Raw genomic sequence first — 23,413 nt, 5'->3', positions numbered from 1 at the left:
AAAACCACCAAATTATTGCTGGCAAAGAAAATTTGCCAGAAGATGCTCTGAGTTGCCTCTAAGTATTAGAACCAGAAACTTAGGATGAAAAGCTTGAATAGTTCATCCTGCAACTCTGTTACTTGGCCATGCCCTTCCCACTTCCCACAGCCTGCTAATCTTCTATCCAAACCCTGTCTGCTGTGGCAAAAGCAGGTGTGGGAAGCAGTCTGGGGCAGTGGATTGCTGACACTCAGCTCTGTGCTGCTGTCAAGTTTCACTTACAGTCATCAAACAGATCCGGCAAAAACGAGAAGCCGATTTGTGTGGTGCTGTGAAGTGCTGTCACCTCTCAGTCAAAGCCTCGCCAGCAGTAGCTCGGTGCACTTGTATCCTGCCCCAGCAGCTGTGCTGCAGCACACAGCACAACCTCGGCAAAACAACCCAGAGTGGACTGAGAGGCACCACAGCTCTGTCTGGAGATTGACTGCTAAGAAGGAAACACAGAAGTTCACAAAGAAGATAATTTTTCTTGAATGAGAAGGGTGCACAGGAGCGTTGTTTGTCACCTTCAGCCAGAATGTTGTCTCACATCTGCCTGACCTGGCTTCTCCTGCTGCTGCTCACAGGTAACCAAGGGGGCAGAAACAGCTGGGTGGAGGTGACACACATCAGGGATTCTGAGGGTGGCAAAGAGAATTTTGTCTTGCAGAAGGAAGAGTGGTCACATCACAGAGGCTGCAGTTCTCTGTGTTAAAATAGAACTTCATGGTGGCTCAATAGAGTTCTAATGACCTTTTCTCCTTTGTGAAACAGAAACATGCTGAGGGTATGGTGCTTTTAAAGATGCTGCTTCTTGCTAATGGGCTTTTTTAGACAATGATGATTTCAGCAGAGAACTTCGAATTGTTTTAGAGAAGATGTAAAACAAAGACATTTTACTTTGGCAGGCTTTGTGAAGATGAAAGCTTAGGTAGACAAGGAAAAGATAAACTGTGGCTTCTGGTATTTCTTAGCTATATGAAATATTGGGACAAATTGAGAATTTTTCCTTTTTTTTTTTTTTAATCCTGAGGGAGAAGTCCTAGATTGTTAAGGGCAACAGCAATGAAAACAACAGGTTGTAAAGTGGTAATAATAAAGACAGTGGTGGTAAGATAAATTCAGTAGAAAGAAAAGGGGTATTACAGATATTTATTGTAGTTTTTTATAAAGCCTTTTATGATGAGTTACATTTTGAGCTTCCTTTTCATGTTAAAGGAGATAAGCTGGTTTCAGAGACTTATTTCTAGTGTATTTTTTTGCTGTCATGAATGGTCTACTGGGTGTTAGGGCTCATTGTCTTGACCTGAGTAGCGTGACACGGCCTCCAGGAAATGTGACAAATTTATGGGGAAGCAAACAAGTTAAAAATTACATAAGACTTAGAAGAGGGAATAAGGTAGTGGAACAAAAAAGAGAGTATATATAATATTCCTCAGAAAAGCCCTGAAACATTTCTTGTAATAAGAATTGGCAAAACCTGCCTTGAGACAATAGAAAAGGAAATTCATTCAGCAGTGATCATTCAGATGAAACCTGCAGTTCAGTTCATTGAAAGGAGGGAAGGGTTTCCCACAGTGGTTTTGAGAAAAGTCAATGTCTTACTGTTCCCTTGTGTGTGTGGCTTGGGTTAAATGCACACAAAGGAAAAAGTTAAGAGCCAAGAGACTGCACCTGGCTCAAGAGAAGCCACAGAGTTTCTTCATCTTATTGCCTATGTGCAGAGGCTGCAGAAAATGTTATTTCTCTGAACATGTCCCTGGCCTGACCGTTATCCCTCACTGCACCAGTCCTGCCAGGACACAAATATCTATTTGTGCAAAATCCGATCCAGCAAAGCCTGATGTTCTTTGGGAGATGGGAGGTTTCAGACATGCAAGATGCACAAGAAGCTTCCACGTGCCCTGTGCTCTATAACTCTTTGTCTTTTTGTCCACAGGCTCCACAGTATCAGAATTAATTGTGATAGGAGAGGTGGGGCAGGACATCACTGTGCCCTGCGGCTACAGTGTCCAGAACAGAAACAGTATCACATCCATGTGCTGGGGCCGGGGCAGCTGCCCCAATTCAAAGTGTTCCCAGCCCATTATCTGGACAGATGGCTGGAGGGTGACACAGCAGCACAGCAGCAGGTACCAGCTGAAAGGGGACCTGCACAGGGGGGATGTGTCCCTGACAATTGTGGACGCCAGGGAATCAGACTCTGGGACCTACTGCTGCCGTGTGGAGATCCCAGGGTGGTTCAATGATCAACTGATTCATCGCAAGGTTGTGGTGAAGAAAGGTGAGTGCAGAGCCGTGCTCTTGTGAGTACCATTGTGGTGGGTCTGCTCCTGGGGCTGGACTTCAAAGCTTGTGGTGGAAATGATTTCTGCAGTCATCCATAAGACTGATCTTGAGGACCTTGCCCATCTGCTGTTAGTGCTACCTCAATAAAGCTGCCTTTGGCAATGTTGTTATCCCACTGCAGTCACTGCATTTAAAAAAGGACATGATGTTTGCATGGAGCATTCTTAGAGACACCAAAGAATTTAAAAGGAAGGGCAGCATAAAGTATTCATCCAAAGCTTTATTGCTGCACTTTTGTCATTGAAAGCTGGGTTTGATTTTCCTTGCTTCATTCCAGATTAAAGCCCAGGGATGCAGAATTGGTATAGAGAAGCTTTTTATGCATTCTTCCTTTGATTTTTAGTTTTTCCCTTGCTTGTGATACTATTTAGAACAAGTGGCTGACAATGTACTTGTACTTTGCTAGCAGATTTTTATTATAAAAACACAGTCTCTTTCTCAATACACAAATGCCCAATAAGGTTAATTATGTGTTGATTTTGTTTTATATTTTAACATCAGCAAGGATCTCTACTGCAAGTCCTCACACTTACACCTCTGAACAGACCTCAGGTAATTTTTATCCAAGTGTTAATAGCATATACAAGCCATATTGCAAATGGGGAATCTTAGGAAGGAAAAAATATGGTAGATGATAGAAATATTTGGCTTAAATTTATTAAACATTACCAAAGATCAGAAATTGGATTTAAATTCTGCTTGATATTATACAGAAGGAACATGTATATTTGGGAGGAAGCTGCTTCCAGGTGTGATGCTTAAGTAGATGGTTTAGTGTACTGCAAGGTTTGCTTTTATTTGACTTTTGTTTTGGTTTGTTGGGGTTTTTTTGTGGTATAAAATCTCACCTCATCTTCTAGAAATGCATCCCATGAATGGTAAAACATAACTTTTAGGAGTTGGGTGTACCCACTATTTAATCAGAACTGTTTTATTGCACTAGCTCAAAGGAACATAAAATTGAGGCTCCTGCAGCCTGTAGCAGCAGATGATTAAGGAGGATGGTAGAAAAATGACATTAATTTTGTGACACAGTGCCAAATTATTGTTCCACCCTGGTGTAAGGTGTGTCCCTGAGGCTGCCCACAGCCTCTGTGCACATTTAATATGAGGTCCCTCACTGCAGGGGAAGAGACAGTGCTCAGCTATTCCTCACTGTTTTCTCCATTCCCTTCACAAAAGGATAAACTTCTATCATGAACCCACTCAGCTGCATCTTTCCAGTCTGAAAAAGACAACTTTAATTTCCACTACACAAGAGAAACCTCGTGGTGTAGCAATGGCTTATTCTCTGGATTCTGGAAAAAAAAAATCAGGGATGCTATTTGTATTTCTCCCTCTATCTTGGATGTTTTCAGCTAAGCAACTCCAAATTAATGTTACAACAGTTGCATTTCCTTTTTGAAAGAAGAAGTGAAAACTTTCTCAGACAGTTTCTATTCTAGTTGCAAACAACATTGATTCCAATCTTAGAACTCAGGGATTTTCTTATCCCTGTGACCTCTTCCTCAGCTGCTGGTGGAACAGTGTTTGAAGTTTTCAGAATACAAGGTAGTGTGTGCATGTTCACACTGAGGAGATGGGAAAAGGCAGGTGGCCACGTGCCTCTGATTTAGAAATACTCTAGAATATCCAGTGGAAGCTGATGATCCTGTCCTCTTCAAAATAAAGGGATAAGGTAACAATGTAAAACATAGAAGCAACCAGCTGGGGCTGGCGTAGAGGGAACGGGAGATTTTGTGTTCAGGAGGTTTTCGTGTCATCTGACAGCACATGGAGAGACTGAGACTGATGATAGATAAATTTGTAGCTCTTAATTTTAAATGTGGTGAACAGCTATGCCCTGGGAAATTACCTCAAAATGTACTGCAGGTCCTTATGCAAATATATCACATTTTGTTCAGTCTGTTTACTGTATAGCTGCCTGGAGCTTTAAAAGTATCACCTGCTCTCTGTGACTCTGCATCATGTGCTGCTTCAAGGCCCTGAGCTAATCTTCATCAGTTTTCAGCTGATAACCTAAGTTTGCTTTATGCATCATTTTTTGCTTCAAGGCCAGGTTGGATGGGGCATTGAGAAACCTGGTCTAGTGGAAGGTGTCCCTGCCCATGGCAGGGGATGATAGGGGCTTTAAATCCCTTTTATCCCAGTCTGTTTTATGATCCTATGGCCACTGTTTCTTGGCTCCAGAACTGACTGGTAACTCCTTCCCAGTGTTGAGATAACAGTGAGTCAAGTGTTTCTAAGAAGGAGTTCAAAGCTTTGAAAAGGACAGCAGAAACTTCAATATTCAGAGTTTTGTGCTGCCCTCTGAAGGCACCAACCTCTTATGATATGCAGAGCCCAGACTGCTGATACACAGAGTAGTTCAGGGTCCCAAGTCAGCTGTACAAATTCTTCTCTGTCAAGGCAGAGCAGTTCTCTGTGCAAGTGATGTTATTTGTCTTGCCTTTGCTCAGGTCCTGGCAGCACCAGGGAATCCTCCTTCACTGGCACAAGGACCTGGCCATCGGTTTCTGCTTCAGAAGCTCCTCAGACTGTAAGCATCAGCCTTGCTGTAGCACACCTAGACAGAGTAGAGGGACTTGAGAGGTTACTGGGTCATCCTTACAGGTCACTTCCACTGCTTTTGTCTGATTGCAACAGAATATTGTTTGGTAGTCTGTGTGTTTAGTGGTTATAAAGAGTGCTTATGTGCCCATTATTGGGGGCCGGGGGGAAAACCCCTGCTTAGCATGCATAAAGTACTTCCTTCTAGAGGGGGAAGAGCTTTAGCAACATTTGTATTTCTTTTCAGGCCTCTACTCCCTGCTCAGGCCCCTCAGACTGCCTGGATGTGGCTGCAAACCTGCAGGTATGGCAGGACATGGGCAGGAGTGGAGCTTGGGCCACCTGAGAGCACAGGGCTGCCCTGCACTCCCCGTGCAGAGGGGTCAAACAGGCAGCTCTGTGTGTCCTGCTGAGCTCTGCAGCACAGGTGGGAGGGTGTGACATCATGAGACATATTATTCATTAAAAAAAAAATCACCAAATATTATTAAACCTGAATAAATGGGATTTGGCATAACTTCAGGTCTTCTGAAAATCTTGAGCCTGTGTTTAACAGCACGGTTCACACAATTGTTGCAGAGATTCTGCTTGAAACTGGGCCTGTTTCTCACATTAAGCTTCTGGTCTCAGGTGTGCTTTTCCTGCAGAGCTGCAAAACACACAGAAGGCCTTTGGGTGTTGCATGAGCTTCTTGCTGTCAGTTCCTCTAATGCTCCTTGGCTTGTGTTTGACAGAACGCATCTGTATCACTTCCCAGAGAGCAGCACCCAGAGCATGGGCTCTACATTGGGATTGGCTCATGTGCAGCACTTCTGCTCATCCTGATTCTGGCTCTGCTCCTCACTAAACGTGAGTACTTTCCATAGGCAGTGACTCAAGGATTGTTCAGGCTTGTCCAGCCGCAGCTGGGGCTGATGCCACACCTCAGGGCAGGGAGCTGGGGTCCCTGGAGGCCCCTGAGCTGTGGCTGCTCACAGTGGGAATTTCCTATCCTGAAAACATTTTTGAAGTTCCTTTATTTAGTTTCTTACATGAGTTTATCTTTGAACCGACTACTTTACTTGCTTCAAATTGTTGAAACAATTTTTTTTTTCTTTCTTTTCATTCTGAATGGTCCTTAGAATATTTTTACAACATCAAGAAGATGGGTGGTTCTGCAAGGTAAGTTTTCTGTTCCTGCTTTTGCTAGAAGGACAAATGAGGTTGCAGAAAAAAAATGTTGCTGTGCTGACCATTCCACCACATGCTTTGGCTTTCTTTTTTAACCTCAAGTTAATAGAAAATATTATAAAAAGAAACTAATAACTCCTGCTATTTTTTGCTACTTAAAAAGCAAAAATAAGTGTCACTGTCAGTTCACATTACAGAGCCTGCTAACCTCAGGTGTCAATTGTCTCATAAGTGGAAAGATGATTCATTATCAGTCATGATCACATGTTTAAGCATATTTTACATGTTCTAGTGAGCTTGTTGATCTGTTCCTCTGTGGTTTTATTGTCCGTTTTTGGGTTTAACATCATGGTTTTTTTACTCTTTTGTGCAGCCTTGTTGCATTTCAGAGGCCACTAGGTATGGGAAGCCATAGTGTCCTGGAAGAGGAGAATCCTGCTGAGGAAAATGTTTATATCATGGACTAAGGACTGGATGCATGGCTGCCTTTGTCATTGCTGGGACATTAAACAGTTTGCAAAATGTTGGCTGCTCCCTCTGCTCAGCAGCTGAGCGTGACTGCACTACTGAAGCATTATTCACATCCTAATAATAAAACAAATAAAAGCTACACTTTAAATTAAAATCTTTATCAGCCTGTTCCAGAGACAGAAACCAAAACTGTCATTGGTGGAACATTCCATTTCCTAAAGAAAGTTATGATTATATTTATTATCTGCTTCAAATTCTCGCTTCCTTGTTGGGAAAAAAAAAGAGGAAGTGCCAGAAGGGCACAATTGTGTTCACTGTGGATTCTATCTGCCACCTTCCACAGAGTCTGTGCCATCAGAGGGCAGAAGCAATCTCAGAGCTGTGTGACAAAGAGGTCACATGGCCAATCTTGGTAGTATTAGTAATTTAATACACACTTAGTTGTATTTTCATTGCAATCAGGTATGGCCTGTTCTGGTAACAGCTCAGTAATGCAATATATTAATGTCTGTCCACCTGGAATTAAATCTGGGGGAGCTATGGCTGCTCACCCCCAAGGGGATATCCTTGAAGCCTACAGCATCAGTGCCTCAATGGACAGAACAGTCACAGCTTGTGTGCTGTGAGAGAATTATGACTAAGTGCAAGTTTTTTTGGCAAAGTACATCACTGTTTTTCTGTGGCTTTCTCCTCAGGCACATCTTTACCCTGAGAAGCCCTTGGGGTCGAAAGTCTCACTTCACAGTTTCTAAAAAATCTGAACAACCTTCCCCCCTGCCTTTGTAAAGTTAATGAAGTTATTTTCTTAGCTTGCAGAGAAATCATGGACATTGCAGAGAATATTAGCTGGAAGTTGGCCTTGCCTTCACACATCTCTAGATATCAGGAAAAGTGATGGACAAAACCAGCTCTGCCATTTTCTGTCTTCACATCATGTGTAGCTTTGTGTAAGAAGGTAGAGAATCAGAAATGACTGGCTGATGTCAGACTGTATTTTTGCATTTGACTATTCATAACAATTACTGACCCCAAATCTCTGCCCCTGCTGCAGACAGTGCTTTCCTTCTGCCTGGGTTAGCATGTTGCTGCTGCAGGCTCCAGCCCATGACAGGAGCTGGAGGAAGTCTGATCTGGTCTCTGAACTGGCTCTCAGGAAACATCTTCAGCAATTTCTGCTTTCCACAGTTTTATGTAATCAGTCTCTACTGGGTCAGAGTTAGACATGTGGGATCTCCAAAATAATCTGATTTCAACTGTTCATACTCTTAAGGAGTTTGTGGGCCAGGCTTAAGACTCCTAATCCTAAAAGATGCTTGTTCATAAGGATTTTTAAATTAATATTACAGACTAATTCAGACTAATTCTTGCATCAGCAAGTTTTTCACCTAAAATAAAGTTCTAGAGTATCTGATAAACAAAATCTTGAATCAAGCAAAATGTTTCTGCTCTGCAACTGCTTGGTAAACAGACTTTGCACAGGTAGTGTGGAGCAAGAACTTTGCCTTGGGCATGCAGTGTAATACATATCCAAAAAGGCAGAAGCTGCCTGGGCTTTTCCTGCCTGCACTTGTGTCAGTGGATCTTGGAACAGGCATTTCAAAATGAGCCTTAGACACAAGCAGGTGGCACTTGGAAACCATTCAGCCATCAGGAGATTGTGTGGCAGCACATTGAGCTGATGAGCTGAAAACTCTCTTTTTTTTAGAGACACCTCTGCCTTTTCTGCCTGCAAGAAGCCACTAGACGGGAGTACAAAAGCAGAAAGTGCCTCATGTGTTTGTGGTTCCTCCCAGCACACTTGGATTTTGGGTGTCCTTTTTCCATGCCCTCTGCTGTTGGCCCAGCCTTGCTATAAAAACAGAGCTGATAGGATGCTCTGTTCATCCTGTGCCTTTCCTGGTTACCTGTGACATTCTGTTCAGTTCTGTCTGGACAAGCTTCATGGGAATTTCTGGCTGATTAATGACCCAAGTTTGTGCCCCAGGTGAGATTCAGCTGCTCCCTGCTCTGGCATCAGCTGGGCATCAGCTCACAGCCACTGCTGGATGGTCAGTAATGGGAGAAACTCTGATCATTGCAGGGAAAGAGTCTCCAGGATATTGGATACCTCAGTTTTCATTAGTTCTGCTCACAGAGCAGCTGGGGCTGGGCCATTGTATGAACTGTGCCTGGTAGAATATAGAAAATTAGGTATTTTACTCATTGCCTTTACTGCTAACATTTTATTTGCTTTTTTCAGTGCTAGCAAGCAGAAGGGTGATATTTTCATGGGCTTGACTATCATGATAAGCCCAAAATCTCATTACTAAAAGTGTAATGCCTGGTTAACAGCCCATCATTTCATCATTTGAACTTGGAATTGCACTCGTTTGCACTGTGCTACATTTATTTGCACAGAAATTGTCTATCTGCAATTCTTCATTCCTGACCTTACTGCCCTGAATTACTTTTGCTTTATTACTTGGCTGTTCCAAAGAACTTCCAGAGAACTTATTTGTCAATTGGTCAGAAAGAAATAAAACAGTCAGAAGGAGTGAAATGTATTTCTTGAAGATGATGTTGCATTTCTTTGGGAAGGATGTGGTTTTGGCAACAAAACATTTGCAACAACTTCCTCCAAGGCTGTCTTTGCAAACAGAAAATGAAGCTGGGGAAAGAGAGGGGTCTTCAGACAGAAGGAAGAAGCATGGGGAATGAGAGATTTAGCAAATGTAAGTGAAGACAAAGTCTGAGGGGAGACTACACCAAATGTTTAAGGGTGTAAAAGCACAGAATTTGTTCTTGCCACTCAGGACCCTGCAACAGAACTGGGCCTTAAGAGTTCCAGGGAATGGCAAAGCAAATAGAATATTGAAATTTCTGGTGATAGTACCATGCTGAGTGTCTTGGAAGAGGAAAGGTGAAAAGAACAGCATGTTCCAGGGTTTACTGCCCTCTCACTAAATACTTCCCAATGTCCTGTGTAAAACCGCCCAGTGAGCTTGGAATCATCCCCATGTGTCCTGTCAGTGGCTACCAGGGAGGAGAGATCAGCATTTCCCTGTCCATGGCCCCTCCTCAGGAAGCTGCAGAGAGCTCTGAGCTCCTCTCAGCCCCCTTTTCTCCAGTCCTGGAGTCCTCAGCTGCTCCTCACAGGACGTTCATTCCAGCCCCTGCCACCTGCTCAGTTGGTCTCGTCTGAGCACATTCACAGAATCACAGAATTCACAGAATTCACAGAATCACTGGGTTGGAAGAGACCTCCAAGATCATCGAGTCCAACCCAGCCCCAACACCTCAACTAAACCCTGGCACCCAGTGCCTCATCCAGTCTTGTTTTAAACACATCCAGGGATGGTGACTTCACCACCTCCCCAGGCAGCCATTCCACAACTTTATCACTCTTTACATAAAAAACTTCTTCCTGCTATCTAACCTATATTTCCCTTGACGCAGCTTGAGACTGTCATTGCAGTACCTGAATGTCCTTCTTAAATGGTGTGGCCCAGAACTGCCCACAGTGCCTCAAGTGGGGCTGCAGAGCCCTGAGCACAGCAGGAGATTCCCCCTTTGGGCAGTTCCTATCCGGAACTAGCAGCATGTCAAATCTGGAAATGGAGAAATGAGACTTCAGTAGGACTCACTCAGACTCAGGAAAGGATAAGATCTGGTTTCCTATTCTTCCACTCACTGCCCTGGTGTCTCCATCAGCCAGAATGTCCCATTTTGTGCTGTTTTACTGGATGGTGATACAGATCTTTATGGGTGAGTCCTCACCTGCTTTTTGTGTGTTTGCTCAGGAAATTAACATTGTTTTCAAATGAAAATCAGCAACACTTGTTTTGTGAAAACAAAACAGTGAAAAAAATCATAATTGTATATAGAACTTCAAAAATTTTCTTGTTTACAGAGTTAATACTGCTTGAAGTTTGTGCTTTTTTCACTTCTAAAAATGTGCGCAGTTTCCTCTGTTTTAGTTCCCTTGTTCTTTTCCCTTGCAGAACTCCTGAAGGATGAGAATGGCGTTTTGTTATCTGCTCTTTAACTCAGCTCCATGTTGAGAATGTGTTGTCTTGATGTTCAATAGCCAGTTAAATGCTTCTTTTCTGTTTATCAGTCATACCCTCTGCAACCTCATCAGTAAAGAAGCTTCAGTAAGGAAAAAAATAAAAAGGATTAATGGGGCAAAGATTCCAAATATCTTCTGCAAAGTAGGAAAATTATTCCAGGAATAGATCAAGGGGAAAAAAAAAATCTTCGCAAACATCTGTTTGGGCTGGAGGATGAATGTTTTGGTCCATTCAATGACCAGTTTGTAGGAGAGAAGACAACTACACGAGCAACTATGGGAATTACTGCTTAGTGCCAGCTGCCCCTGAGGGTGGGTTAGAGAGAGACTGAACACAAATATGAGTATACCTGTATATCTGACCAATTATGAATACCCCTTCCTAATTTGAGTGGGATATTAAACATCTGGAGTCCATTTCTCTCTCGCTGATGAAGGACCTAAGAGTAGCAAACCTCACAGACTTCAGTGGGAGCAGCCAGGCAGAGCCTTGAGTCAAACCTGGGTGCCTGGCAGGTCAGGGCCATGGAGAGGATCCCCCTCACAGGAAGAGCAGGGTCTCAGGACACTCCTAATTTCAAAGACATGTTCATTCCCTCCTATTTACTGTTTCCTTTGGAAAATGAGTCTGTAGAAGAGGCTGCACCTGAGAAGTAAGTTATTTAATCCTTATTAAATAAGGATTCATGCTGTTCAATCCAGGCTGCTGCAGTACTGAAGCTCTCCTCAGCAGCCTGCAGTGCAGGCAGATGTTGGCAGCATTAGCTTCACAGAAACTGAAAGAGGATTTGAAACTGCAAAACCTGTAACTTTCTAACAGGAATACTAGAGGGAAACTGCACTGAAGACACTCTTGTGCCTCGTGTCTTTCCTCTTCTTCTTTCAAATTATTTACTACTTATTTTATTTACTTAGTTCAGGGATCTGCTTCTTTCAAAGAGAAGAGCAGGCAAATTTTCATTTGTTAAAGGATTGCTTAATGAGGCTGCTTTTGTGCTGTGCAGAAGAGGTCTGAAATAGCAGAAGCCCATTTCTCCTCAAGAAGCAGTGACCTGAATTCTAGCAACAGTTTTAGCTGGTTTTGCACACATCTTTGATGGATCTTCTTGAAAATATGTGTTAACCTGCTCATGACTAACCCCTTCCTCTCACAGAAATACTTTCAAGGTCAACTGAATGTCTGGTTCTGTCTCCATAGAGAGAAGCTGTTTTCTCTGTTTTGCTCTTTCAAGGCAAATGAGCCTTCCCTTTCCAGGGGCCAAAGCCACCATCTCTCAAAGCCTTATCCTGTATTCAGGAATTCAGTTTCTGGCATCTCCTGCCTCCATTTCTCTGCAGAAGCTCCTGCCCTTCAGGCCATATTGCCTGTTTTTTCGTCTGCCTCTATTCTTTCAGCACTTGGAGCTGTGGAAACCTGAATGGGTTGGCTTCTCTTGCCAGTGGGATAAGCAATAATAGATCTGAAATGTCATCCCAATAACAAGTCATGAGGCAGCCTGCCACAGACTAAAGCCTCACCTAGGGAATAGTCCATTAAGGAGAAAACAAAAGGGATGTGGACACAGCTGGAAGCATCTGTTTGCTACCTGGGAGTTGTGCCAAAAAGGAAAGGCATTCAAACAGCTGGCAAAATAGAAATGTTTGGCAAACCAGGGCCAAAGCTGGTGATAATAGAAGCAGCAGCAGCAAGTCCTCTTTGGGGTGAGCAAGCTGGCCATGAGACATCAGATCTGCAGGGTTGGAGGACAGGTTTAGTTGGTCCCCAAGTCCCTCAGTTCCTGCTCCACAGTGTGTAAATGATAACATGGGGGCAAAAGAAAGGTAGGAGGACTGACACAGAGACTGACACATTTCCTGAATGTAAAACAGGAAAGATTTGCTCTTGTGTAGGAACTTTTTTGCGTAGTGCCTTTTCTGAAGAAGAAATCTGTTTTAGGGCAATCTGGGAACTTCATAGATGGTTAAGAGGGAATAATATATAGAAAGATTCAGACCAGATGCCAAGATGGGCATTGGCTGTAAACACCAACCTAAGCTGGTCACTAAGAGTAAGAGGACAAGGAAAGTGTGTATGTGCTCTTTTTAAAATCAGCATAACACCAACAACTAAAGTTTCTCAGTAGACAGAGTTCCACAAGGTAAGTGGGATTAGTTGGCAGGGCTTGCTCCATTCACTTTCTGAGAACAGGCTCCTACAGACAGATCCCACTGCTGTGCCAGTTTAATTAGGCCCTAATTTCACACATGAATAGGTATTTTGGATCCTGCTTTTGAGACTGTCAGTGAAAGGCAACTGCAGCAGCATTTCCTTTTTGAAGGAGGTGGTGGTGGGCTGAGAAAACCAGATGTCTTCCACAACAGGATTCTGAACAACTTTCAAACAGCCTCTTCAGAGAGGAGATGGGATGGGAGCAGAGTTCTCAAATTCCATTTGCAGAGGTCTAGTTTGTGCTTGGGCAGCCAGTGACAGACCCCAGCTTTGCTCACCACATATCTGATATATTTTATGAGCCTCTCTCCAGCAGCTGGCCAGGACCAGAGCAAGGAACAAAGCAAAGCCTGAGAGCTCCTGGCTGTTGCCTGTAGTGCCCCTGGGGCACGAGCTGCAGGAGAAGCCTTGGGGATCAGCAGCTGTGGCCTGCAGGCAGGAGGGTTTGGTTGTTTGTCACAGACATATTTTATGAAAAATCCTTTTTGCCAGGATTTTTTCTCCTGAGAAGCTGAGAGGCCACAGAAACGAAATGTAAACAATAATTATCTGCTGCTGAGAAATGCAACAGGTGCATCTTTGATTGGTCTCATGTGGTTGTTTCTAATTAATGGCCAATCACAGTCCAGCTGTCTCAGACTCTCTGGTCAGTCACAAGATTTTGTTATCATTCCATTCTTTCCTATTCCTTGCTAACCTTCTGATGAAATCCTTTCTTCTATTATTTTAGTATAGTTTTAATATATCATTTTCTTTTAATATAATATATATCATAAAATAATAAATCAGCCTTCCGAAACATGGAGCCAAGATTCTCATCTCTTCCCTCGCCCTGCGAAAACCACCACAGTTGTTCACTCCCTGTGTTGTGTAGGCAGAGTCACCATCAGAGACTGACATCAGTCCCCTGTCCTTGTTCTCCCTGGCAGCACCCACGGTGTCTGACACCGTTGTCCGAGGGACAGAGGGACAGCCCGTGACCCTGCCCTGCTCCTACCGCGTGGCGCGGCGCAAGGACATCTCCGACATGTGCTGGGGCAGAGGCCCCTGCCCCAGCTCCAAGTGCACCAACAAAATCCTGCACACCAGTGGCACCAAGGTGACGTTCAGGGCGTCTCAGAGGTACAGCCTGCGCGGGTTTGTCGCCTTTGGGGACGTGTCCCTGACCATCGGGGCGGCCGGGGCGGAGGACGCGGGCGTGTACTGCTGCCGCGTGGAGATCCCCGGCCTCTTCAACGACATCAAACGCAACATTCGGCTGCAGGTGGCCAGAGGTGGGTCTGGGGACCTTGGGGACACGGCCAGCAGGGACAATCCACTCCCTGGGCACTGAAAATTGGGGTCTATCTGCGCTTTTTTGGTTGTTTTGGCCAAAGGTGTTTTTCCTAAATTACATCTTTTTCAAGGGAGATCACAGAATCACAGAATTCACACAGAATCACAAAATTCACACAGAATCACAGGGTTGGAAGAGACCTTCAAGATCATCGAGTCCAACCCGTTCCCTGACACCTCAACTAAACCATGGCACCAAATGCCACATCCAGTCTTTTTTTAGAGTCACAGTCAATGTGCAGTTTAAATTAAAGCAACTCCCTAAATTTTACCCTTTTTTTTGCCTTTCAAATGAATATTTCATTTTTCGCTCTGTAGCTCAGCTTGACTTTTTAAAAGATGATGGAATTAAAAAGGGATTTATAATTTAAAGAGCGCTTGGAGTGAAATTCAGCTTTTCATTTGAGGTTCACCCCAACACTGAAGACTTTAGTTTCATTCCTGTTCTAAGGAAACACATTAGGATGATCCACCCTTAAGGGTTCTTCCTTCCCCTTAAGGGTGAGTCCTCACCATCCACATATTTGGAAATTTTGTCTGAGTCTTGAAGGGCTTCTTCCCCTTCCTATTATTTTTCTGAGCTGCAGGATAAAGCAAAGTCTTGCACAGAAAAAAATGAGGTGATACCCACCCCCCACAAAGCAGAAAAACATTTTTTTCTGGCTTTTACAGAGTGCAATTGGTGTTTACAGCACATTTGTTTGTCTTTTTAAAACAATACAACAGGAGAAAGGGTGAAAAACGCTGCAATTGATTGTCTGCCCCTGAGGCTGAGGGCAACAGACCATAAAAAAAAGAACCAGTTGCAAAAATTAGCAAGACGATTGTAGCTGAAAAATTGAGCTGTTTTATTTATTGTATTTTTATGAGGACATTGAAAAACAAAATAACAAAGTTTTCAAGTTTTGGGGTTTTACCACACGAGGTTCTGGCCCTTCCATTTCTACAAGATGGTCAAGGAGGGGCTGTTTGAGACTGGTAAAATAAAAGCAAATCTATAATTCTGTGAATTTCTTGGACTGGTCATGCTTTCAGCTAATTAAAACAGTAACTCTCCCACCTTCATTTTCAGTATTTTAGCAGCCAGATCATTTTTATTAATTTCTGCATTGGCTTCCCTCAGGGTTGGTTGTGAATGCTCTGACCTGGCTTTTTCTTTGGTTGTGTTTTTTCCATGCAGCCCCTCCAGTGACCACCACCACCACAGAAGCTCCTGTTTTCTCCAAATATTTTACAGAAACAACTTCTGCCCCTCAAGCAACCTCTGATCTCCTGCCAACACCAGAGACTACAGTCCTGCTGACAACCAGCCCCCTTCCACCAGCAACCACAGCCCCCCGGTCTCCAGCAGTAACTACAGGGGACACCTCTGCTCCCCCAACCATTGCTGGGACAGAAAATGATATTTTTCCTGTGACTGTGGTGGAAATGAGTGCTCCCCCAGATTTTCCAGCCACTTCCCAAGCAGCTGATGTGACAACTGAAGATGACATGTTCTGCTCCACGCTCCCTGGAAGCACAGAGGGTAACCAGCACCAATCCTTCCCTTTTTCTATGTAGCAGAGATGGTCTGTGTTTGTCTGGCTGGCATCATAGAGACTTTCCAATACTTATATTTATATCTGGGAAGTTCTCTCTGAGATGCCTATGGGTGTGTTTCAGGGGGTTTAGGGAAACACAAGATGTTGTAGATGATTCAAAATTGGGGTGAACAGCCAAGGCAGCAGAGGGTCAGGCTTCCTGCAGAGGAGTTTTAACATGGGGAAATAATGTGGCAGAACCCTCATGAAGTACAACAGAAATAAATGTGAAGCCCAGCACCTGGAGTGGGGTAAGGGAGATTCACTGAACTGTGCACTAATTTTTTTCTTGATTTGGGAAACACAATTGAAATTGCCTGGTGAAAAGTTTAGTTTAGAGTATGTTGTGCTTGAGAAATAGCGACAATTCAAAACATGTTTAAAATTGAGTATTTACATTCTCATCTCATATGAAGGCTGCTGCTGTTATTAGTGATCAAACCATTCGTGGATTGCTACTTCCTCCACATTACTGACTTCATTTCCACAGATTGATGTCTGCACAGATTTGAATGCCATGTGGAGACCCTTGTAATTAGTGATCTTTACAAGCATTACTTTTTCCTCTGTTTCAGTGACCACTGAATTGCCAGGTACACTTCCAGCTGCAGAGGAAACCACCACCTCTGTCCTGATGGAAGAGCTGTCAGTCAGGGGTGAGTAGGATAATTACAAGGTCAGAAGTTACTTGCTCAGAGAAATTAAAAAAAAAAATCAACAAAACTGTTGAGTATTAAGAGTGCACCAAACATGTACTGATGATTATTCATTGCAGCTGGCAGTATCCAGGGTCCCCACAGAAATTGCCTGAAATCACAATGTAACAACAGCTGAAAAAAACATGGTTTTTATACCTCCAAAGGAAGTTGGTTTTGAATAACTCATGACTGTCAGATATCTCGGGTCTGAGAGAAGTCAAAAACCAAACTTTTCAACATGGCTGAATTCTCAGATATCTGATTTGTCATCACTGTGAGTTCATTGAGATTTCCATTTTAAATCTTTCCAAGTGTTATGCCCCCAACAGAGAATTTAATGCTAAAATTCAAGGATGACATGTTGTATTTGGCCTCCTAGTTCCAGTAAGAGCCGTGAATCTCTCAATTTTTAAACTGACAGTATTTTCATTTTTGCAGGTCTTCTTTTGATAGACCTAAAGACTAACAGCAGAAAGAGTGTTCCTTAATGCCCCTGGAGAGGGCTCACAGAAGAGACTAAACTGGTCTCTTGAACATTTGTGAGGGTTTCTCACTCCAGTCTCACTTGTCACCTGTATTTTGTCATTGTAAATGTCAAGTTTTAAAATGGGTGTTATCTCCAGGATTCTTGGGGCAGCTTGAGTTGTGACAGTGAGCTGGGAAGAGCCACCACCACAGCAGTAACAGCAGAAGATGTACCCTGTTGGTGTGAGTCACTCCCACCTGTGCAAAACCTTGTGTTGAGCTGTCACAAGGTGTGAAAATGCTGCAGCACAATTTGCTGGTGTCTGGTGAGAGCCATAAGCCAAGTCCAGTTCTTGGCTCTGTCTCATCCACAGTGTGAAATAATGCACTAAAGGCACCCAGCTCAGGCTTGCTGTAAGGTGAGGGAAGGCTGATTTGTTGCTGAACATTGTACGGATGTTAGAACAGCAGGAGAGAAACCCAGGGCTAAGAGCCCTCCCTCTCCAAGATCAATTTTTGGCAGATAGGTTGGGTTGCCTGGGGTGGATGGTTCCTGCTGAGTAGGCTCTGATTTAATGGCTCTTCTCTCCTCACTTGCTTTCCCCCAGCTACAGCCCTGCCAGCACCAGCCATACTTCAGACCCCAAAAATATCCTTGCTCTTTCAAGTATCCAAGTGAGCAGCGATAGTTGGTCCCATCAGCCAGGCTGCACATGGTGCCATAAAATATAACTTTGACTTGTTGGGCCTGTGTTGTCACTGTTCCATCTGCATTTCTTGTGGATTTGGGGTAGCTCTGAAGCACAGAGCTCTGAGAGAGTGGAGTGTCATTAAACAGGCATATGACAAAATGCAATGTTCACACATCCCCAGGATTTTTAGTATTTCTTAGGGTTTTATCACCTGTATTTGTTTGGCTGGAGTTCTTATTAGTAAAAATCTCTTTTCTACTCCTGTGCAAATTTCTACTCACACTGGCATGAGCTACCCATGCCCTGTCCATATTTTTGATAAAATACAAGCACATGGGATATGGAGACACATCAACACAGTTCCCAGAGGGGGCTGGTCAGAACTGAGATATTTGGGGCAGATTTGGTTATGAATGAGATAACATACTCTAAGAAGATAAAAAAAAAGAAAAATAGCAATGGGATTATATCTTGGAGAGACACTATTTACAAGAATATGTAGTGACAGGAGAAGGGGGAATGGCTTCAAACTCACTGAGGATAGGTTTGGATGTAGGTTTAGATTGGATATTAGGAAAAATCCTTCCCTGTGAGGGTGAGGAGGCTCTGGCACAGGTTGTCCAGAGAAGCTGTGGCTGCCCCATCCCTGGAAGTGCCCAAGGCCAGGCTGGATGGGACTTGGAGCAACCTGGGACAGCGAAGGTGTCCCTGGGTTTTCCTCTTTTTTGATGAAGGCTGGGGTTTCCCACAGGTTCCTCAGCCACCATTTGTGATGGAAACTGATCCTTCTCTTTTGGTTGCAAGGTGCTTTTGCCCTTCTCATTCCCTGGCAGTTCATTACTCCTCAAATGAAGCAGTGACAGCCACTGCAGCCCTCGCTCCTTCAGGTGCCAGTAATAATTTCAATCTCTTTCGTTTTCAGAGCTTTCAGCAAATTCCGATGGCAATGCTGGGAAATATGAAGATAGAGGAGATGAGGCAAAACTTCCTGTAAGTTTCAAGAGTGTTCGAGTAGAAATCAGGACAGCAGGACATGCAAGTGATTTTCAGAGTACTCATACTACAGAGAGAGCTTTTGCAAACAGTAGCTTGAACTTTTATTTAGAAGCTCAGGAACCATCTGCTCCTCTTTTCAGTGGCTAGAGCCAAAGCCTGAGCATTCCATCTGACTTAGACACCTCAGAAAAAACTGATGCCCTGTGAGACAGGGGAGGTAACACCCTCGAGGTAAAAGGCAAGCTAGGAGGGTGTTACACCTCGCCCTGTCTCTAAGAGAAGGATGGGGGAGCTCCTACTTCTACTTTGGGCACCTTGTTGAGAAGTTCATGCTAAATGGGCTGAATCTGGCTTCAGTATTTCAGAATAAGGTTTATTAAATACTGAAGGGTAATTAATGTTGTTTATCATGATGTCTCTTCTCAGCACTTTGTACAGGCAAGCTCAGAACAGCATCGCAAACTGCAGCCCAGTGCTCTGAGCACCAGTGCAGCCCCTCCTGTGCAAATAGCTCTGAAGGAAGTGTGTTCCCAAAGCCTTTTCAGCCTCTCTCTTCTCCCTTCCAGTTTCCCAGCTCTGCCATTGTCATTGCCTGTGTCATAGCGGGGTCCATCCTTTTGGGCTTGTTGGTTTGGAAACGTGAGTATCCTGCAGCTGAATGATTCCAATGCTGGCCTGATGCTCACATCCTCCTGAGTCCCTGGCTGTTCTGGGAACTCTGCCATGGTCCTGGAGCCAGGGCTCTGTTCATTTTGTGGGAGTTGCTGTCCTTACTCCAGGGCTTTTGCAGCATCAGGGGGTCAGGGAGGGTGAGTGGGAGGGATGCACAGGAGGCAGCCTGTGCAAAGAACCTGTTCCCTCACTTCTTGCAGGGCTGGCCCATCCTGTTGGCTCTCTCTTTATAGTTAAGTGGCTCCATAATTTCCTGGAAATGCCCCCAAAAGACACTGGTGTAACTGAAATCAGGATGGGATCCTTTCTTTCCTGCTTAGCCCACAGAAATTTTGCAGCTTGCTGTCATTGCTTCTGAGCTCGTTTGACAGATACATTGGAATTATAGATCTTATTTTGCCACTGTAACATTAATATTATTTTGCTTCCAGGTAAACAGACAAAGAAGTTTATAGTAAAAAGGTAATCCATTTTGTAATTTCCTATTAAAAGTTCCAGTGTAATTTTTCTTAGAGACAGGAAGGTATATTGGCCACTGATTGTAATGGGTGCAGTATTGGCTTGTGATGCTGATTACCAAAGTTGTATTAGGAGGAAACTTCAGGTAACTTCACTCCAGAAATTCAATAGTGGTTCCTGGATGCTGCTTCTGTGTAGGAATGAACAGAAACCCAGAGCAATGGAGAAATTAAGCGACTGTTACTGCATTGTAGTGACTACAGCTTAAGGAAGTTCTTAATCTGCTTTTATTTTTGATTGAGTACCAGGACATGATACCTTGTGCAAATGTAATTGAAAAGTTCATATCTTCTGGCTTATCTTGAAAAAAAAAAATCCATCACCCCTTTTCCAAATACCAATAATTTTTCATTGGTAGCTGCTCCTTCACTGCTTGCTGTACATGGGAGACAGGGACTGGGGAGAGATTCTTTTCTGAATCCCACGGTGGTTACCCTGCAGCTGCCATTACAGGGTTTAGACAACCCTTCCCTATCCATGAGAAGGATGCAAGACAGGCAAATACCTCCCTGCTGTAGAAAGTAGGAGCTACTTCATTGCAGTCATTGGGCTCAGTAGCTTCAGGTTTCCATTGCCATGGGAATTTGCTGATGCTACAAATAAAAAAGAATGCTCTGGAGCAGCAATGTCCTTTTGCCCTATCCATCGTGATCTGTGCTTCTCACTGCAGTGTTGGACCACCAGAAGAGACTGACAAAGTTTTCAGTGGTGCTGAAGGAGAAAACAACATTTTTTCCCTGTGAAGAGCTCCTACATCACCTGCAGATGCCATGGGAAATAAAAAGGGCCTGATCCATGCTGCACTGAGAGATACTTGTGAGCCCTCGAAATATCAGCGGGTAAAAAACAAAGGCCAAAGCTCCCACCATGAAAATTTAAAATCTTTGTGCAAATTTTCCCACATCACCCTTAAAACTCACTGCATAAAGAAGCTTATTTGAGAAGGGTCTTTATGCATTATTCATGGATGCTTCTGGCATCTGCCTTCTTACTAGCACCACGTTGCACAATTGAATTTGTTTTTCTCCATTTTTACTAATGCTCTTCCTTGAATACAACTTGTACTCTGAGGAGCAGAAGAGATCACATGGAAGGCTGCCTATCTTCAAATTGCCATAAAGAAAGAAAAGGAATCATAAAATACAGATTTTAATGCTTTTATGTAATCAACAGAAAAATTAAGCAACAAGAATACTGTGAGTTTAAATCAAAAATGCAGATTACTTAAGGGGTATCACGACTGCCTGTGATTCAGCATGTTTGAATAACCCTTGGAGAATATGTTAATAAACTCTGTAATCTTTTGCTGGCAATTGGACTTTTTATGCCACATCCTAAGGCATTTCAACAGGAGTTAGGTATTTCCCAGGTGTGGAAATGACTGGTGTGCTGTCTCAGCCCTCCAAAGAAATACTGCAGCATTAGCAGAGGTGGGAGAATGCCCAGAAGACCAAATTAGAGGGGAATTTCTCTACCTTGCTGCCACAAACCCCGGTACCACTCATTCCAAAATCTGTTAGGGAAGAGGGATTGTCCATGGAGGCTGGGGGATCACTGAAGGATACACTGCAGAGCTGTTGTGTAATCCCCTGGGTTCCTCACCCATCCTGCTGCAGTGATTTTGGGACAAATCCCAAACCATGAAGGGTTTGTTCTCTCCACTGCCTGGAGCTCACCAGTGCCAGCCTTGGCACCTCTGGGCAATGAGGATAAGAGCCCATTGTGGGGACAGCAGTGGATCAGGAGCCAGCAGGGTCTGGCAGCTCTGGATTTCCCCTCTGGCTGTGCTCAGGGCTGTGTTGAGACTCTGAGCTCTCCAGCACCCTGTGGGCTGGGCAGACAGGGCAGGTTCCTCTTTGGGGTCCCTCTTGGTGTCTCCTGGGTTCAGAGCCCAGTCTGGAGGTGCTGTGGGTGGCACAGGAGAGTCCCCAGACAGGGGACATGGCCTGTGGGCTCCCAGGCTGGGTTTGCTCAGCTGAGCCTGTGTCTGTCCCACACCAGTGACTGGGGCTGTCACCACCCCGGCACAGAGCACAGGGACCTGGCATCTCTCACTTCTAGGCATGAATCCCACACAAACCCGGGAGGAATGAAAGGAAACAAGCAAAAAAGAAAATCCCAAACAGTTTTGATGCAGTCCTTTGAAAACGACAAACTTTTCTTTTTGCCTTTTTCCCCCCCACCCAATTAAACCTGCTAATTAAGTCAACAATATCTCCATTGCAGCTTCCAACTGGCAGAGTTGGGCCAATCCTTTTGCTCTTACTAATTAGCTCCTCACTAATGATTTCATTACAGCAGAGCTGGGCATTGCTTGGGAAGGTTCTAGCACATTTGCTGTGGTGCTGGCTGGACTTAAAAGCCCTGGTTTTGGGGACTTGCACAAGGAGAGAAGAGATGGGAGCCAGCAAAGTGAGTTTGATCTGATCAGCCATGTGGAAATACAGCCCTGAGAAGCTGCAGGGAAGCTGTAAGTGTAACTTATACCACTGAGCATTCTTATTTAGCTTTTTATTCAGCCCAATTATTGAGGCAGAGCCTTGGGTTTAGAATGGCAATTGGAGGCAAGGATTTGGGGAGGGTTGTATTTAAATGAAAATTCATTGGAGTTATTTGTGAGGACTGGGGCTGTCAGTGTGTTCAGGGAAAGGTTAAAGTGAGCCTTTTAAATGTAGCTGGAGGAAATGCTGCTTTCCAAAAGCAACAGAAGCCCAGAATGCAGTCTCTGGGTCTAGTGGAGAAAAACTGGATGAAAGCAGCAAGGTTTTAGAAAGAAAAGGCTGTGGGAGAGGATGTCATTGGCATCTGGAAATGTTGGCCTTTATTTTTAAGACTTTTACCTTGAAGGCAAAAAAAAAAAAATACACTTGAGTTAAGATAAAGCACTGTAGCCAAAAAACCCTCTGGTAACAGATTAAAGCAACACACAGAGGGCAGAGGAGCAAAGCCATTTGCTTTAAAACCACCCTGCATTTCCCCAACGCTGCAGCCCCTCCATCCTGGCCTCCCACCACCTCTCAAACTGCCAAGCACCACGAGCTGAAATTACCAGGGGTGAGGCCTCTCCCCAGCACTTGGAGCTGCTGGAGTTATCTCAGCATTTATGGACTTGCACAGGGAGCCTGGGGCAGAGCAAAGCAGGTTTTAATTTGTTTAGAGTCCATGTCAAGCCCAAATGTTGTTATATCTGGAGAGTCTGGCTTGGCTCTGTGGAGCAAGGTGGTTAATTAATGGAGGATTTAGCTTTTGGTCCAAGTAATAATTTTTACTGGTCCCCAGTACTTTGTGGACAATTGTCTGTATCAAAATGACTGATTAAAGAGGGTAAAGGAGGTCTGACGTGAGGAGATAATGACTGAACTGCCAGATTAGTATGGAGGAGGTACAGAAAAGCAATTAAAAAGGCAGATTTGAATATTTTGGGATATGGGGTTGACTAATGAGGAAACAGGAGGAAATAAAAAAAAAAGAAAGGCAAGTGCTGAGTTAGGAATACAAGCCCTTTAAAGAGAAATCAGAGGAATGAATTAAATATTATTTTGAGATTAATAAGAGACCTCTCTTAATAGACTTTATGGGAACTGACTGTTCTCATGGTCTCTTTCCATCTCAGCAGCACATTTCATTATGTTTCCAGG

The 23,413-nt window shown here is 43.9% G+C and overlaps 1 protein-coding gene across 1 annotated transcript; it reads left to right on the top strand.

Moving 5' to 3' along the window:
* Positions 1-491: 491 nt before the first annotated feature.
* LOC115908854 (T-cell immunoglobulin and mucin domain-containing protein 4-like) lies at positions 492-20,900 on the top strand. Its single transcript, XM_030957714.1, is given in 14 exon segments — positions 492-608; positions 1,961-2,305; positions 2,872-2,922; positions 4,830-4,909; positions 5,168-5,224; positions 10,136-10,188; positions 10,190-10,305; positions 13,748-14,092; positions 15,334-15,678; positions 16,309-16,389; positions 18,511-18,578; positions 19,151-19,223; positions 19,688-19,718; positions 20,446-20,900. Coding segments are annotated over 14 exon segments (1,767 nt in total). The 5' UTR covers positions 492-559; the 3' UTR covers positions 20,519-20,900.
* Positions 20,901-23,413: the final 2,513 nt, after the last annotated feature.

This window comes from Camarhynchus parvulus, chromosome 13 (genome assembly GCF_901933205.1).
Source record: "Camarhynchus parvulus chromosome 13, STF_HiC, whole genome shotgun sequence".
In the NCBI taxonomy this organism is placed as follows: Eukaryota; Metazoa; Chordata; class Aves; order Passeriformes; family Thraupidae; genus Camarhynchus; species Camarhynchus parvulus.
The sequence above is the reverse complement of the archived record's forward strand: the minus strand, read 5'-3'. Positions and strand labels throughout refer to the sequence as shown.